The sequence below is a fragment of the Podarcis raffonei genome, chromosome 9, assembly GCF_027172205.1.
Source record: "Podarcis raffonei isolate rPodRaf1 chromosome 9, rPodRaf1.pri, whole genome shotgun sequence".
Classification (NCBI taxonomy): Eukaryota; Metazoa; Chordata; class Lepidosauria; order Squamata; family Lacertidae; genus Podarcis; species Podarcis raffonei.
Window position 1 is genome coordinate 39,616,143 of NC_070610.1, and position 15,536 is coordinate 39,631,678.

At 43.9% G+C, this 15,536-nt stretch overlaps 2 protein-coding genes across 11 annotated transcripts in view; both read right to left on the reverse strand.

Moving 5' to 3' along the window:
• GRIA2 (glutamate ionotropic receptor AMPA type subunit 2) overlaps nt 1–2,524 on the reverse strand; it is a 75,844-nt gene extending 73,320 nt beyond the window's left edge. For 4 of the 8 annotated variants that reach the window (XR_008332174.1, XM_053402999.1, XM_053403001.1 and 1 more), the window contains exons 1-2: nt 1,932–2,523; nt 1,151–1,291 (exon numbers count right to left, since the gene is read on the reverse strand). Coding sequence is in view for 7 of the 8 variants with exons in the window: in XM_053402999.1 (XP_053258974.1) it covers nt 1,151–1,291; nt 1,932–2,025 (235 nt within the window). In the remaining variant the exon portion in view is untranslated. Of the gene's footprint in view, nt 1–1,150; nt 1,292–1,931 lie in introns of all 8 variants that reach the window. The other 4 variants (XM_053403004.1, XM_053403002.1, XM_053402998.1 and 1 more) reach the window with 2 other exon arrangements.
• An 11,002-nt stretch (nt 2,525–13,526) lies between these two features.
• Nucleotides 13,527–15,536, reverse strand: part of GLRB (glycine receptor beta) — a 28,651-nt gene continuing 26,641 nt past the window's right edge. For all 3 annotated transcript variants that reach the window (XM_053403006.1, XM_053403005.1, XM_053403007.1), the window contains one exon: nt 13,527–14,402. In XM_053403006.1, the coding sequence (XP_053258981.1) occupies nt 14,106–14,402 (297 nt within the window). In that variant the 3' untranslated portion in view covers nt 13,527–14,105. The remainder of the gene's footprint in view (nt 14,403–15,536) is intronic.

The window sequence follows — 15,536 nt, forward strand, 5'->3', positions numbered from 1 at the left end:
TGCTTCCCCACTCATCCTCTTGCTATGCACCCTTTCCTACACCAAAAGAGGCCTTGGGGGTTGAAACATCCCTCAAGAATCTCTCTCTCTCTCTTTTTAAGCATAAGGCATATGCCAGAATGTGGACTTGTGAATTACTGAGGCAGCCTTCACAAGGCAGTGAACAGGCTTGGGATAAATGGTCCTGTGCCATGTGCAACCACACACAAGGATGCTATCTTGCCACCCCTCCCAATTTGCCCACTCCTTCTCCTCCTGCATATGTGTAGCAATTCTGCCCAGTGAGACAACAGGCTGCTTCTGGACACTGCTTTTAGAAGAGTAAGCAGAGGAACCTGGTGCCAAATGTCTTTTCCCCTATTATGGAAAGATGGTGTGCTGAATATTCATCTTCCCAGTATACTCTGCTGTGGGAAGGTGAAAATATACACTGTGTCTAGCAGTGGACAGGATTAAGCAGCCGGTGCCCCTGAATCTGCAGGAAAAGGCAGGAAGAAAGCCCCAAATGCCGCTGTCCTGCAAGCTCTTGTCCCCACATTCTCTCCCTGCATCTCTAAAGCATTTCTTCAGGGAAGAAAGAGCCGCCTTCACAAAGCAAATGCCCATGCAGAAAGGGTTGACATGACATTCAGTCACAATGCATGCAGAGGTAAATAAGAGCACACCTCACATAGGCAGGGCCCATGGGGGCTTCCATTATGGAGCAGGGTGGGGTCCTGCCTACACCACAATCAGTCATGACTGCAGCCAACCTTATGTAATACATTGAAAGCACAAGAGAGAGATCCTTGGAAGTCTCTAGCCAAAATGCAAAGCAGATGGTACGATCTGGTCTGAAGGGGGTCAAGTGGCAGGACAGGAGTAGAGCAGGACCACCCTGAGCAGGCAATGGTGCAACCATCTTCCAGAGGGAAATTTAGCTGGATGGATGGGTGCATTCTCCATAGTTTATCCCCTCATGCCCTGCCCCACAAGCCCTCCCAGGCTCTCTGGAGCAGCTGAATGCCAAAGTCATGATTCCCACCCCACTCAAACACACACTTGCTTAATGCACAAGAGCACCTGCTGCCCTAACTCCACCAACACAGGAGCAAAGGGTTTCTGGGGAGGGGAGGGGAGGATCTGAATGAACTGAACATTCATGACTCACAAGCATTGGTGACAGCGAAGCTGTTGGCCACCTCCAGATTATCGATGTGGGGCGACAGTCGGAACTCTGAAGTGGAAAATTGAACCATCCCTACCCGAAATGCACTGTATTCCTGATCAGCTCCCCTGGGGAAGAGCCCCCCTGTAGGATGACAAACACACATAAAGACAGAACAAGAGAGACACACAGAGAGGACATCAGTGCTGCAGGCTCGGCAGTAGCGCTGCCAGACTCACAAAGAGAAAGAGACCTTCGTTTATTTGCCATGGGACTTGCCTCAGATTACCAGTTTCACTGACCTTAGGGATGATCTATATCCTAAAATCTCAGCCATCTCCCTCCCTCCCCTTCAGGGTCCGGATACCCAAACTGAGCTTGGCAGGGGAAGGGGGGCAATATCTGGAAAGCACATGGTGGGAGGTTTTGGCTTCCCCATCCTGATTTCGATGGGATGTGGATTGCACCTTCCCGAATGTCATCAGTGAAGTGTTTAGTTTTAAGCCATGAACTGGCTTGTGGAAAGGAGTTGCTTCTAGTGGGATGGGATTCGAGAAGATGGGTAACCTTTGGATTTAAGAATGGGGGGGGGGAGGGCACAGGAGTTGATCTAAAATGAAGGCACTTTTCCTTTTTTTTGGCAAGCATCCACTCCAGCAAGAAAAGGCTGGATTTAAGGGTGCATGCCATGAATACGGCAATTGGACCTGAGTGGTGACCGTGTGCCAGAATCTCATCTAACAATATATATATATATGGGATCCTCTCTGACGGGGCCACTCACCTATTTGTATGCCGTTGGAGTAGACCCCCCAGATGAGTCCCCAAACCAAAGGAGCCAGGAAGAGAGCAATCTGCCGGATCTTTTGCATTGCCATGAAAAGTAGAGCATCCACAAAGCCACAGAATATTCCTTTGCTGCAGCCGCCGCTGCCTTCTCCTCCCTTGCCCGTTTGTCGCTCAGCAAATTAGATCCTCTGCATCTTGGGCGAGCAGATGAAGGACCCGAGCTGGAAATGAGCCCTCAGCGGGAGAAGAAGAAGAGGAGGAGGAAGAGGAAGAGGAGGAAGGGGGTGGATAGAGAAGCAGCCTTGGCCCGCTGCTGCAGTGCTCCCGAGGCCAGCCCGGGGAAGGAAAGAGGCGCCTGGGATGCCGTTTTCAACGCTGCTCTTGCGCTGCCGTCGCCTCGGTACATCCAGCTCCTTCGCCGGCGAGCACACGCATTCGCCCAGCTCTGCCTCTCTCGCCCTCACACACACGCACTCACACACTCACACGCGCGCACACACCGCACACTCGCGCACAGCCAGGCAAGGCGAGCGAAGGGAAGAGGCGGCGTGCGCGTGCGCCGCCGGAGAGAGAGCCTCCTTATGCCCCCCCCTCTCCGTACGCCCCCTCCCCGCGTAGGCCTGGACGCGCGCGCGAGCTCGGCGAGCCTTGGCGAAGGCACCGCTGCTGCTGCTGCTGGGGGCGGCTGGGCTCGCCAAGAGGCTGGTCCTTTTCAGCACCACGGACAGCGCCGCGGAAGACAGCCGGGGACAGCTAGGCTTCGGTCCAAAGCAGCCCCTTCCGCGCCCCTACGGCTGCAGCGAAGAGCTCGCTCTCTCTCTCTCTCTCTCTCTCTCTCTCTCTCTCTCTCTCTCTCTCTCTCTCTCCAGTCTCTCTCGTTTTCTCTCGTTTCACCGGACAATCGCGGTTTCTGCCACCCCCGCCCTCCCCACCTATTGAGAGCGATCAGGTTTCCGATCCAGAGAAGCAGAATGGTGTAGGTTGTGCCAAAGCGTAACTTAGAAACGGCCTGCTTTCCAGAGCTGCTTGCTTTCCCCTCCCCCGCTTCCCCAAATCGGACGGTTCAAGGAGCATCTTGGTCGGAGGAGGAGCTGCTCGCTCGCTTTCTGCATGCTAATCGCTTTTTTAAAAAAAATCAGACGCGTTGGCGGGCAGGAGAATGCCGTCTTAAAAAGAAGCGAAAGGAGATCAGCGCCCACCAGCTAGAGCTGGCCTGTCTGAATTTTTCACTCTTCCACTGAGACCAAGTTCCTGCTCTGAAAGGTGGGGAAACCGGGTCAAAAAGTAGGAACGGGGTTCAGCTACATTCTCTTTCCCAGAAACAGCTGTCTGGAGTTTCATGAGCTTCAAAGGAAAGCCATTGTGAATATTGATCTCTTCAGCACACATTCTTACACATTTGATTACATGTGCCCATGGCATGCACGCCCACGTTTAGCTGTGACATTTTGTACATTCAGGAAAGGTGCCACAATGATCATATGAATACAGACCCACAGGTGCACGCCACTATTTGTTCATCTTGCTATGGAGCACCAGACTAGTAGTAGATTAATATACATTAGGTTTAACCTGCAGGCAATTGGAAGGAGGCTCCCATCTGTCTATAATGGAATTTTATTGTGTTTTTGTCTGTTTTATTTTTGGTTACTGTAGTTTAATATCATATAGTGTACTGGGGAATTGTAATAGTGATATATCACCTTTAAGTATAAATGAATAAATATTGTGAGCTTGTAGCTTCAGATTGAGGTGAGAGACATCCATAGCCAAACACATAACTAAAATTTAGTAGCAGAACATAATTACTGAGTTTCTGCCTACTTGTGAAAAACTTTACTGAAGAGAAGGAAGGTGCAAAATTGGAAACTGGGTTCCAGAGTATATTACAAACCACTATCAGTCTCCTAAAGTGTTGTCATGTTATTCAGGGCTGCAGTGAAATTGCATACACTGGATGTTTCATTCCATTCATTTTAAAGCACAAATTCTCTCTTGCCTTGCTAAAGCTTACCAGGGGCTTTGCCTTCTTCTGTGGTGTGTTTCTCAGATGAAAAAATATTGACCAGGTGTGGGGTTGTCTATTGAATCAGGCACCTGGCAAAGGCCAGTGAAGAGATCCTCCCTCCTACTGGTGAGAGATACCCACTAGGGAAAAATAAAGCAGCAAGTGCCGCTGAGTTTTCTTCCCAGAAAATCAAGTAGGGAACTGTGGCCAGAGAAGTGTAAGGGGAACCACAGTTATAATATTGTCCACTGGCTTGGCCTTTCTATGTCTATGTCCTTTCCAATGGAAGGAGGCATCTCATAAAGCAAAAACAACAAAACCCACTTCTACTTTAGTGTGATGGAGGAACGGTACAGTTCTTAACTTGCTGGAGCACACAACCCACCACCTGTGTTACAGATGGGCAAATTGTGGTCTAAGCTGGTGAAGCCCTTGCCCTAATTTCATGTGCCAAGGAGGGGGAAATGGGCAGGGGAGAGAGAGGTGGCAGCAGTAGAGGAGGGGGGAAAGGGAATGTCAGAAAGAGAAAGCAATAAGTGGTGATATAAAGAGGGTGCCCTCACCCATCTTTGGTTTCAGCCCCACCCACATTTGGGCCTACCCAGGGCTTTTTTTTCAGCTGGAACTCACTGGAACTCAGTTTTTTTTAATTAAAGATTTTCTTGTTTTACAAAAGTGTTTACAATGTCTGTCTTGTATTTTTTCCCCATTTTACAAATCAGTTTCATTTGTTGAGACATTGGGAAGAAAAGAGGGAAAGAGGTGGAGGGGGGGAAAGATGGGTGGGTGTGGGGTCGGGCGATGGTGTTACTATTTTACTTACTATATGTAAGGTTTGGTGACAGCGTTGTTTGTGTAGGTTCTTTGTTGGTCGCTTGTGTTCCTTTGGCGGTGAGAGAGGTTGGGGTTAGTCTAGGGTGTGGTTGTTCATCTGTGGTTGGCTGTGGTGATCTTGGTTTTCATGCGTGAGTGGGGTGGGTGGCTGTTTTGGATCAGGTTAGCCATATTGATTTGTATGTTGTTGGTGGGTTTTTGTCGTTGTCTTGTTGGGCTGTGTGTGTGATAAAGGGGAGCCATACCGGGGTGAAGGTGTCTTCTTCTATTTGTCCCTCTGTCAGTTTCAGTTTATTGGTTAATTTTTCTAGTAAGGCTGTTTCCCATACTATTTGGTACCATTGGTTCATGCTTATTCCTGACAGGTATCTCCAGTGTCTGGCTATGATGCTTCTGGCTGCTGAAAGTAGGTGGGTTATGAGTTCTTTGTGGTGTAAGCGGGCATTATTGTCTTGGAAGATATTTAGTAAGGTCAATTCTGGGGTGATTTCTAATACTTGCTTGCTTATTTTGTTTATTTCTTGTATGGTTGTTGTCCAGAATAGTTGGATTTTGGCACTGGAACTCAGTTCTGGCACCTCTCAGGTGAGCACCATTGCCATTATCAGAGAAAAAGAGAGGTGTTTAAAGCAACAGTTCATTCTGAGTTCTAGCACCTCTTTTTATAGAAAAATAAAACCGGCCCTACCAACATTGCCAGTATGTGGCCCCTGACAGATTATCTCTGAGAAAATGTAGTCTTTGGGAGAATGTAGACTTTGAGAGAAATAAGATTTGCCCATTCCTAAGCTAAAATATGCCCATAGATTTTCAGAGCAAACATTGGTGGAGCTGAGTTTACTTCCAGGGTAAGCATGCAAGGAAAAAGGTTGATCCTACAGGAGAAGCTCCTCCGTTATTGGCTGAACCATTGAGGCCCCCCATGACAACAATAAAATGCAATTGAAGAGGTTTATTTTAACAAACAATGGTATTTTCCCCACCATTGCTGGGCCATCTCTATTTGAGAGAGGTAGGAGATTTAAAGTGTACCGTCATCCCACTAACCAATCATGCTGTTCTTCTCATAGCTGTCCTCTCAGGAACAAGGGAAGCTTAGAGATCCCAGAGAAAATCACATAACAAGATATCTTGCTTCCTTATATTCTCATATTCTGTCTTTGGAATCAGGGCTGGGTTGAGAGACAAGAGTCTGTGGTGGTGGAATCAGAGCAACAATGCAGAGGAAGGGAAGATTCATCACCACCCCTCAGCTGCTCATCCATTTGTTCTGCAAACCCATCCTCAACCCCCCACTTTATACAGAAATGGAGAAGGCACATGAACAACAACCATTGCTGCTCCTGCCATCTCTAGTGGGGCTCTGAATTAAGAGAATAGATGGAATAGATGTACCACTTCATGACAGCCCTTGACTAATTAGTGCAGACAAGCTTTGCAAGAGCAGATATATTATGGAAATTTGATAAATTTTCAGGAGAGCATGCCAGCTGACAGCAACAACTTGCCTTTTATAAAACTCTGATGTGCCATATTTCAGCCAGCATGATTCCTAAGCCTTCTGTTATTGGGGGGGGGGGAGAACAATACCTTCCAAAGATAAAACTTATGATTTCCACTTTCTGTTAAGCTTAGGCTGCATAAACACCATTCATATAAAACCCATTATTCCCCACCCCACAAAGAATCCTGGGAACTCTAGTTTGTTAAAGTTGCTGGGAATTGTGAAGAGTAGACTACAGTTCCCAGGCTTCTTTCGGTGTGCGTGTGTGTGTGCGTGTGTGCGTGTGCTTTAAATGGATGAGCCTGGATTCAATGTTCTCTGACTACCAGTGCAAAGGCTGTTGTGAAGCGTAAGGGCAAAAATAAAGGCTATGCAATATGAAAAACAGCACCACAGTTCTGCTGGTGGAAGCTTGTTGCACAACCGTTTGTGTAACAAGAAGTATCAGGACTACAACAATCTGAAGGGCGACCAGCCATGAGAATGATGCTGGCTTCCTGTGCTTTCTCTTGAACAAGGCATTCCTCCAGGACAACAAATACACTACTACATGACTTTAAATGAGTGTGACATTAAATTCCTCCTATGTTGTTTTAATAGTGCTTTAAATGTATGGTGTGTGCACAGATATATCAGGTCCTTTGAGAGATTTCAAGCACATGCTTAGCTTCTTACACTTCTCATTTCCCCTGCAGATGTTATTAAGAAATGTGGCCCAGGATCAACCCATCACTTGTGCTACACCATTTTATTCCTGGGTTGCCTTCTCAGTAAGCATTTTTGAACTGCAGCGTTACTATTCAGGATTTTTTCAATCTTCTCTAATATAGCATAATTTGCTTTCTTATGCTGTCTGTTCATTGTCAATTCAAATCAAAGATAGGGTAAATATTTTATGAGATACAGAGAAAGGCCCACCTCCAATGGATGAGTTTGGCATGAAATTAAATGATTTTCACATTCTTTCTACTCTTACCATTTTCTGTGGTTTTCTTAATATAGTTTTGAATATTGACAAGAGTGTTGTTGTGATTGTTTCTTTTAAAAATATATAGCCTTTTCCTCCATCCAAAATAGTTTAGCCCAATTTGTCAATTCTCATCAGATTCTCAGTGGGAAGCTTCTTTGCATAAATTGATTCTATTCCGGCTATTTTTAGTTTATTGTGTAGAGAAGTGATCGTATTTTTTTACCATCTATTTTGCATCTTGAAAAATCCCCCCCCCCAGGGCAACCTTCTTGTGAAAAATCTTTTAATTAAACTGTATTGTTCATCATCTGCCCCCTTTTTGTATTACTCTTTAAAATAAACTGGAGAGCGTAGATCAGTGTTTTACATAGATTTAATGCTGGAGAAGGTATGATGTGGTATGATATGATTCAATGAATAAAGCAATACAATGGGACCACAAGAAAAATGATGCAATATATAGCTTCTGGCTGAGATGAGCACTTTGTGTTCCACTTGATAATCTCATTGGATTGCATTATAGTATTGCACAGAACAGTATAGGATTAGATTGCTTATTAGGATTATACTACAGTAATGGTGCAGAAAACGACGTTGATCCCATTGTAAACGGCAGTGTTTGAAAGCGCCAATACAGATTGCCATCATTTGTTTATAATAAAGTCTCTCCCAAGGCTTTTTCGGGGGCACAACCATGACATTGCAAATGCAATGGGCCAGTTCCAACAAAGACATGTTGGTTTCTTGATTGCCTGCATCCAAACTAATGGGCAAAAAATGTACATGGGTATAAAATAGGAATGGCAGACTGAAGGGCATGGGGCAATGGTGGGTGTCACAACCAGAGCCACAAAGGAGCTAACAGCAATAGAAGGAGATTGCAATTGGCAGCATGTTAGCAGATGGGTTACAAATAAAGCTGCAGAAGTGAAGCAAGAGTGAGGTCTTTATGGCTGCTTTAGCAGATTCCCATCCAGGCCTAGATTTTTTTTTGTGGGGGAGGGGTCTGAACTGGGCTGACACAGCTGAAGATAATCTCTGCCCCCCTTGCTCCTTGTATCTCATTTCTTCAGTGTTAAACTGCAAGGAAACATACTATTGGGAGATACCTTGTAGATGTCTTGAATGGTCACTATGAATGAAGCTATGAATGAATGTCGGAATGAAAGCACTTTAAAATATTATGGGTATATATAATGCAATGTTTAAACCTCATGTGTTATTCATGTGTAATTGCTGTAGCAAATATCCACAGGGTTGATATGCATGGAAAGGATGGCAGCATTTATGCCTGGAATCAGTCAGAACAGGGCTTTAGGCAGCTGATCATGCAGGGACTGAAAGACCTAGGATGGCAACCAGTATTAGATGGAGTACTGGGCCAGTATGGTAAATCTGCAGGAAGTCAGGGGCAACCCAGAGGCTGAGCTGAAAAGCCTACCTAGAAGGATGCTAGAACAAGGATAGGCCAGCTACTTACATATCACCATAAAAAAGAAAATGCACCATCCTGCTTCAGGCACTGAAACTGCTCTGGTTGGTGACATTTGTCAAGAGAGAGATAAGTTCAACCTTGCTCAAAGTCCTTGATCTCTTAGTGACTTTTGCTACTATTTGGCATGCTATCGTTCTGGACCAGCTCCAGGAGGTGATCATTGGGCCACTGTATTACAGTGGCTCTGTTCCTGCTTTCAGGGTTGTTTTCATAAAGCAGTTATGGAGGGCTATTGCATCTTGTCTCTCATGCTATTGAACATCTATTTGAAGCTGCTGGAAGCTCTTGCCAAGAGATGTGGAGTGAGGTGTTATCCATCTGCAGGTGCCCCATTTTCTCTCTCCATTCCACCTCAACCAGGAGAGGCAGCTCAGATGCTAGAATGGTTCTTGGAAGCAGTGATGGACTGGATCCTGAGAAGACAGAAATGTTCTGTGTTCTCCAGTCCTGGAGGTGGGGAGGTGGCCTGTTCTGAACAGACTTGCACTCCCCTGGAAGGTCTGTAGCCTGTGTTACTCCTGGATTCAACATTGTCACTGGAAGATCAGGTGGCCTCAGTGGCTAGGAGTGCCCATTCCCAGATATGCAGATGGTTTACCAACTACATATAGCTCCTTTTGGACAGATGCGATTTTGCCTCCATGCTCTGATACCTCTCAGATTGGATTGTTGTAACATGTTCTGTGTGAAGCTGCCCTGGAAGATGTCTCAGAAACTTCTTCAACTGGTCTAAAATGCATTTCTCACATAGGACAGAGTGGGGTTTTGGAAAGGAGCTTTGGGCTGCTTTTGCCTGTCTTCTGTTTTATGGCTGAATTGGAGGCCTGTGGGTTGAAAAGCAGGCAGAAATGGAATAATAATATAAATAAATCACATGGGCCAATTGTATTTGGTCTCATTCTGTTGACCTAGGGATTGAAGGACATGAAACAGGCAAGGTTTTAGCCAACTGTTGGAAAAAGAGTGTACTAGGTTACCTGAAATTCTGAAGACACCTGTGTGTCAAAACATCTATTTTGAGCAATCTAAACCTAACACTTAACCATGGGAATCAGGAGATAAGAAATGTCTCAGTGCCACTCTTGGTGGCTTGCAGTTGAAGAAGTGTAAGAATAAGAAGGAATCTGACAAATCATTGTACTGATTTAAAAGATCATTTTGAATTTCTTCTCTCCTCACTGAAGTGAGAGGGAAATGGTTGCAGTGGGATATAGTTCATGACCTTGCAAAACAAAACACGATTGTCCTCCTCATGTACTCTGCTTCCCAGCCTTTGCCAGTGATTCCACTTCAGACCTGTATTACCAAGCATATCACAGCACACAGTTCTCATGTATCCTCTTGTGTGAGTTTAGTAGAAAAAATAATTATTACATTATTGATTAAATGCTTTGTGATAAACACAAAGGCCATCAAGAAGGCACGAGAGCAAAGAGGAACAGAAATTAATTTGAAAAGTAAATCTATATGGAAAGACGGTAAAGTTAAAATGTAGGCAATAATTACAGAAAAGTCATTTTGCTAACAAGTAAAATATACTTCAAAGGGGTTTGCAGCACAAGGTAATTATTTTCCTTCTAGAATCTGGAGAAGCAGTGAGTTGAAGGGAGATGAATCTATGTGTGTGTATCCTGTCATGTGTGTGGCATGCACTAACTGCTCAAATCTGGCCATGCAATCCAACATGATTCAGTTCGTGAGAAAGTGTTGTGCATGAACAGGGAAAGGGAATGCACATCCAAAGAGAACCATCCCATGTAATTCCAATTCAACTGCAGGATGGAGACGTAAAAGCCCTATCTCATTCATACCCTGAAGTGTAAGTGGGGATTGCATATAATGCCTCACTGATTAAGCTGGTTGTGCATAATACTTCCGTGTATGAACTCAGTTCTTAAAATCCAGCAAGAACACCATACACTTTTTCAACCTGTGAATGTCCCCTGATAGATCAGGGCCAAGAATTATTTCTTCAGTTCATACCACTTTAAACAGTCATGGCTTCTTCCAAAGACTCCTCATATTGGCAGCTTGCTACATGAACTCATTTCCATGTGGCAACATTATAAGCTGCTGTTGCTGTCTGCATGCATGAAATGAGCTAAACACTGTATCTCTGTAATAAAAAAACCCTTTGAAATGTCCCATATGTAATTTTTTAAAAAAATTTATGTTTAATTATTGTTGTTGTTTAGTTGTTTAGTCATGTCCTACTTCGTGACCCCATGGACCAGAGCACGCCAGGCACTTCTGTCTTCCACTGCCTCCCGCAGTTTGGTCAAACTCATGCTGGTAGCTTCGAGAACACTATCCAACCATCTCATCCTCTGTCATCCCCTTCTCCTTGTGCCCTCCATCTTTCCCAACATCAGGGTCTTTTCCAGGGAGTCTTCTCTTCTTATGAGGTGGCCAAAGTATTGGAGCCTCAGCTTCACGATCTGACCTTCAAGTGAGCACTCAGGGCTGATTTCCTTAAGAATGGATAGGTTTGATCTTCTTGCAGTCCATGGGACTCTCAAGAGTCTCCTCCAGCACCATAATTCAAAAGCATCAATTCTTCGGTGATCAGCCTTCTTTATGGTCCAGCTCTCACTTCCATACATCACTACTGGGAAAACAATAGCTTTTACTATATGGACCTTTGTTGGCAAGGTGATGTCTCTTCTTTTTAAGATGCTGTCTAGGTTTGTCATTGCTTTTCTCCAAGAAGCAGGAGTCTTTTAATTTCATGGCTGCTGTCACCATCTGCAGTTATCATGGAGCCCAAGAAAGTAAAATCTCTCACTGCCTCCATTTCTTCCCCTTCTATTTGCCAGGAGGTGATGGGCCCAGTGGCCATGATCTTCGTTTTTTTGATGTTGAGCTTCAGACCATATTTTGTGCTCTCCTCTATCACCCTCAATAAAAGGTTCTTAAATTCCTCCTCACTTTCTGAAATCAAGGTTGTGTCATCTGCATATCTGAGGTTGTTGATATTTCTTATTATCATTAAGATTATTATTATTATCATTATCATTATTAATTATTAGAGTACTTCTATCTCATCCTCTTAGTGAAACCACTTAGAGGTCTAACTAATCAAGCGGTGTATAAATTTTGTTTAATAAATAAATAAATAAACTCCTCAAGCACATTTTCCCTCCCCCCACATGGCATTCCCCCCCCCCCATGGCATTTGGGGCCTGATGAATCTTCAATAATTGCAAACAAACAAAGTCAAATTCTCATTCTGTTTGCCCAAGTACACTGTCAATAGGAAATGCATGGTTCTGTTTGTGAAATAAACAACTCAAATGCAATTCCATGCTAAGCAAGACTGAATCAGTGTCAGTTGACAAAGCTTTGTAACTTGATTCTCCTCCAGGGGCCTCAAACAACTGTAATCTTAATTAAGACACTGTACCCTGAATGTTCAGATACACAAACCCCATTTCTTTGCTCTTCACTATGACAGTCTTGGCTGGATAAATTTCATCTCCGTTGTGAGATAGCTATTTCTTTATTTGGTTGGCTGAAATTACAGACCTCAAGAAGACAGTGCAAGTCAAAGCTTTCTTCCAAGCAGTGTCTCACTTGCTCTCGTTACCAAACTTAGGTGTGGAGATTTGATGTGAGGAAAACAATGTGGGCTGTTTGCTTTATGGCGATTTTAATTGCTAGGATCTTACCGCAGAAAGATATTTTTGTGGATTTGGGGGAAAGATAGGGCTCTTGCATTCCAGATTATATGGTTGGAAGCAACACTAAATAGGGACATTAAAACTGTATGGTAAACTTTGAGATTATAGGTTGTAATCCATGACAGATGGCTAGGGCCGAGCACTGGATTTGGCTGAACCCCAAAGCCTAAACTGAACTGGGTGATGAGAAGGGATCTGGGCTTTTCCTGAGTCATGGAAAAAGCCCTGGATTGCTCTAGGTTGGGCTGGGTATCCCGAGTGATCCAGGACTGTCAGTGGGAAGGAAAGGAAGATAGTTCAACCCGTTGCAGACCAGGGACACAGGGTTTTTCCTATGATCAACTTCAAGGAAGGGGAGCAAATTAGAAAATGCCCATCCACCCACATCACCACAACAGAACACTGATGGCCCATAAAACCCTCCTGAGTGGGTCTCAAGCCTTTGTCCCAGGAAGACTGCAAGTGCTATCTGCAGGTATACTTGGCTGCTGTGTTGTGCATCTTCTACTAGCAAATGTTGTGCATCTTCTACTTGCAAGTGTTGTGCTTAGGCTGCGAGGAGTCTAAGGGGATTCAAAGCCCTTACCTGAGAGATGCCTGTCAGCTGCAGGGCAGGATGTTGCCATCTTGCTTTTTATGTGTATGGTGACAGAGGGTTTTGTGCTGGGGGGGGCGTATCTCTATCACTGTGAGTTCCCTGGCTACCTCTGGGTATGAATAACCTGTAGGTGTCATCTCTGACACAGTATGTGATTGGTGGGCACAGGTAGCATTTCCACAGATGCTGTATCTGAATTTTTTATACTATTTTTGTATGTTCTGGTTCCATACTTGATCCTTCCCTTCCTAGGCTGAGCATCTAATAGAAACAGCAGCATTCTACTAGTGTAGTAGCTGCAAGTCTCCATCCCCAGTGTAATGAGTATGTAGGACTGCACTGTAAGTGAACTTATAGATAGGACTGAACTCTTTAGCCCTGGGTTTCTTCAAAGTCCGTTGCACTGAGCCAGTCTCCATCCACTATGTTTGGCAGCACGCTTGGCTCATGCTGAAACACATGGTGCAATTTTAAATAAATGATCTGATTTTGCAAAACTAGTAATTCTCTGATCTTTATTTTTCCACATAGACAAGATCAGCTTAAGATATACTTGGCCCACTTACAAAGCCTACATGATTTGAATTACAACATCAGCTTGTTCTTCCACAGTGCCATTTAACTTTATACAAGAACAAGATGGGTCTTGGCTTTGAGAGTCATAAGGAGAACTTTTAAATACTACATATACTAGAATATTGATCTTACTGGTAATCAGCGTGCACATCGGTTTCATTATCAGAAACACTTTGACTCTTGGTTATGTTCATAGGGAGTGTTGTCCAGCTTCAATAATGTAGTATGCGTTGTCCTTCGTATATTCCTAAAGCAGGATGTACGCTGTACATTTATATACAACAGTTGGTTCAAGCACAGACATTGCGGTGTCATGCTTTCATTCAAAACCAGGATGCCCCTTTCTCTCCCCACCCCCACCCCAATTACAGTCACATAGGGCATCTAATATGCAATATATTGCTTTGCAAATGCAAAATAATTGTTGCAGACCGGCCTTCATGATGGAATGGAATGGCATATATTGCACACACTTCTTTATTCCTCCAAAAATAAAAAGGTCTATCATAAATATACGGACCAATATATGACGTTGAAGAAAAGGAAGCAAAATGGAAACAGCGCCCTTGCATACAGATCGATCCGCTTGGCGGCTGACGGGATGACAGGCTTGGGGGGAGGGGGCTTCTTGTTGTTCTTTGCCTGAGACTTCCCAAGCCCACTGTTCACTTCAATGGGCTTTCCGTAACAGTCATAGTTTGACAGTTCAAAATCCCTTGGCAAGCTTCCAACAATACTGAAATCGTTGGATCTCAGGTCAGATTTCGAAGTACAAACTTTTTTGCATCGGGTCTCCCCAACCTAGGAATACAAACAAACAGCATTTCGGAAGCCATGAATTACTCTAGTGTGTCAATAGCAAGCACACAACCACGTTAGCTAACCTATTCTATATGGGTTGGGCTGCAACTTGAGACTCATGACTAAGGCTGCAGTCCTAACCCCACTTACCTGGGAGTAAACCCCACTGAATTCTTTTGAGTAGATGTGGTTTGGACTGCACTGTAATTTTAGCTGGGGGCCTACATCGACTGGACTCTGCAGCTATTCCAGTTGTTCCTTTGCTCTGTTAATTACATGCAAGTAAGATATACTAAACTGCCAGGTTTTCATGCTGCTGTTCCAATTGTGTTATTTGTGTATTGATTTTAATTGTTTTACTGTATATCTTGCTTAATATGCAATTGGATTTTTAAACCACTCTGGCATAAATATGAAGACAGCTGGAATATATATCTATATGCCTTAAAAACACAAATAAACATCTGCCTGGCTCAATTCAGATTCCATCCATCAAAGTCTTCATGCTGAACACATTTTGTCATTATCAAAGAGTCAGAGTTCTGGAACCATAATGGTAATTTATTTAAAATCTATGCTAATAAAGTCCTAAACAATCTGCTCTAAGGCAAATTATGTTTATCCATCTGAACAGAAGTTGGGTGGGGGTGTCCTTTTAAAAAAATAAATGCATTGTGAGGAATTTCAGAAAATATTCATGATGACAAACTGCACAAGTGAAGAAAGAAAGAAAACATGGGCAATTTTTTTTTGACTCGATAATACTATGAAGGGAAATATGAATGGGCAATGCTAGCCAAAATTGTGACTCTGTGCTGATTTGTATCAGAAGCAAGGGACAGGAGATTTCTCGTTAGAGGTTTTAAAAGATACACAAGCAATATACATATTTCTCTTTTAGGAGTGATTGCCTACATTTTCATCACCTTCAGAAATATATTCATCACATGCATGATGCCAAAGTCATTATTTTAAGCCAATGCATATTGGATGGGGGCGCAGTATCTTTAAACGGGCAGGATGAAAATGTGATATTTCAAAACTTGAGGGACTGGGCAACCCAAAGAATCAACTTCCCTACAAGGAAAGACTAAAATATTTGGGCCTCAAAAAAAAACACAAAAAACCACCCTC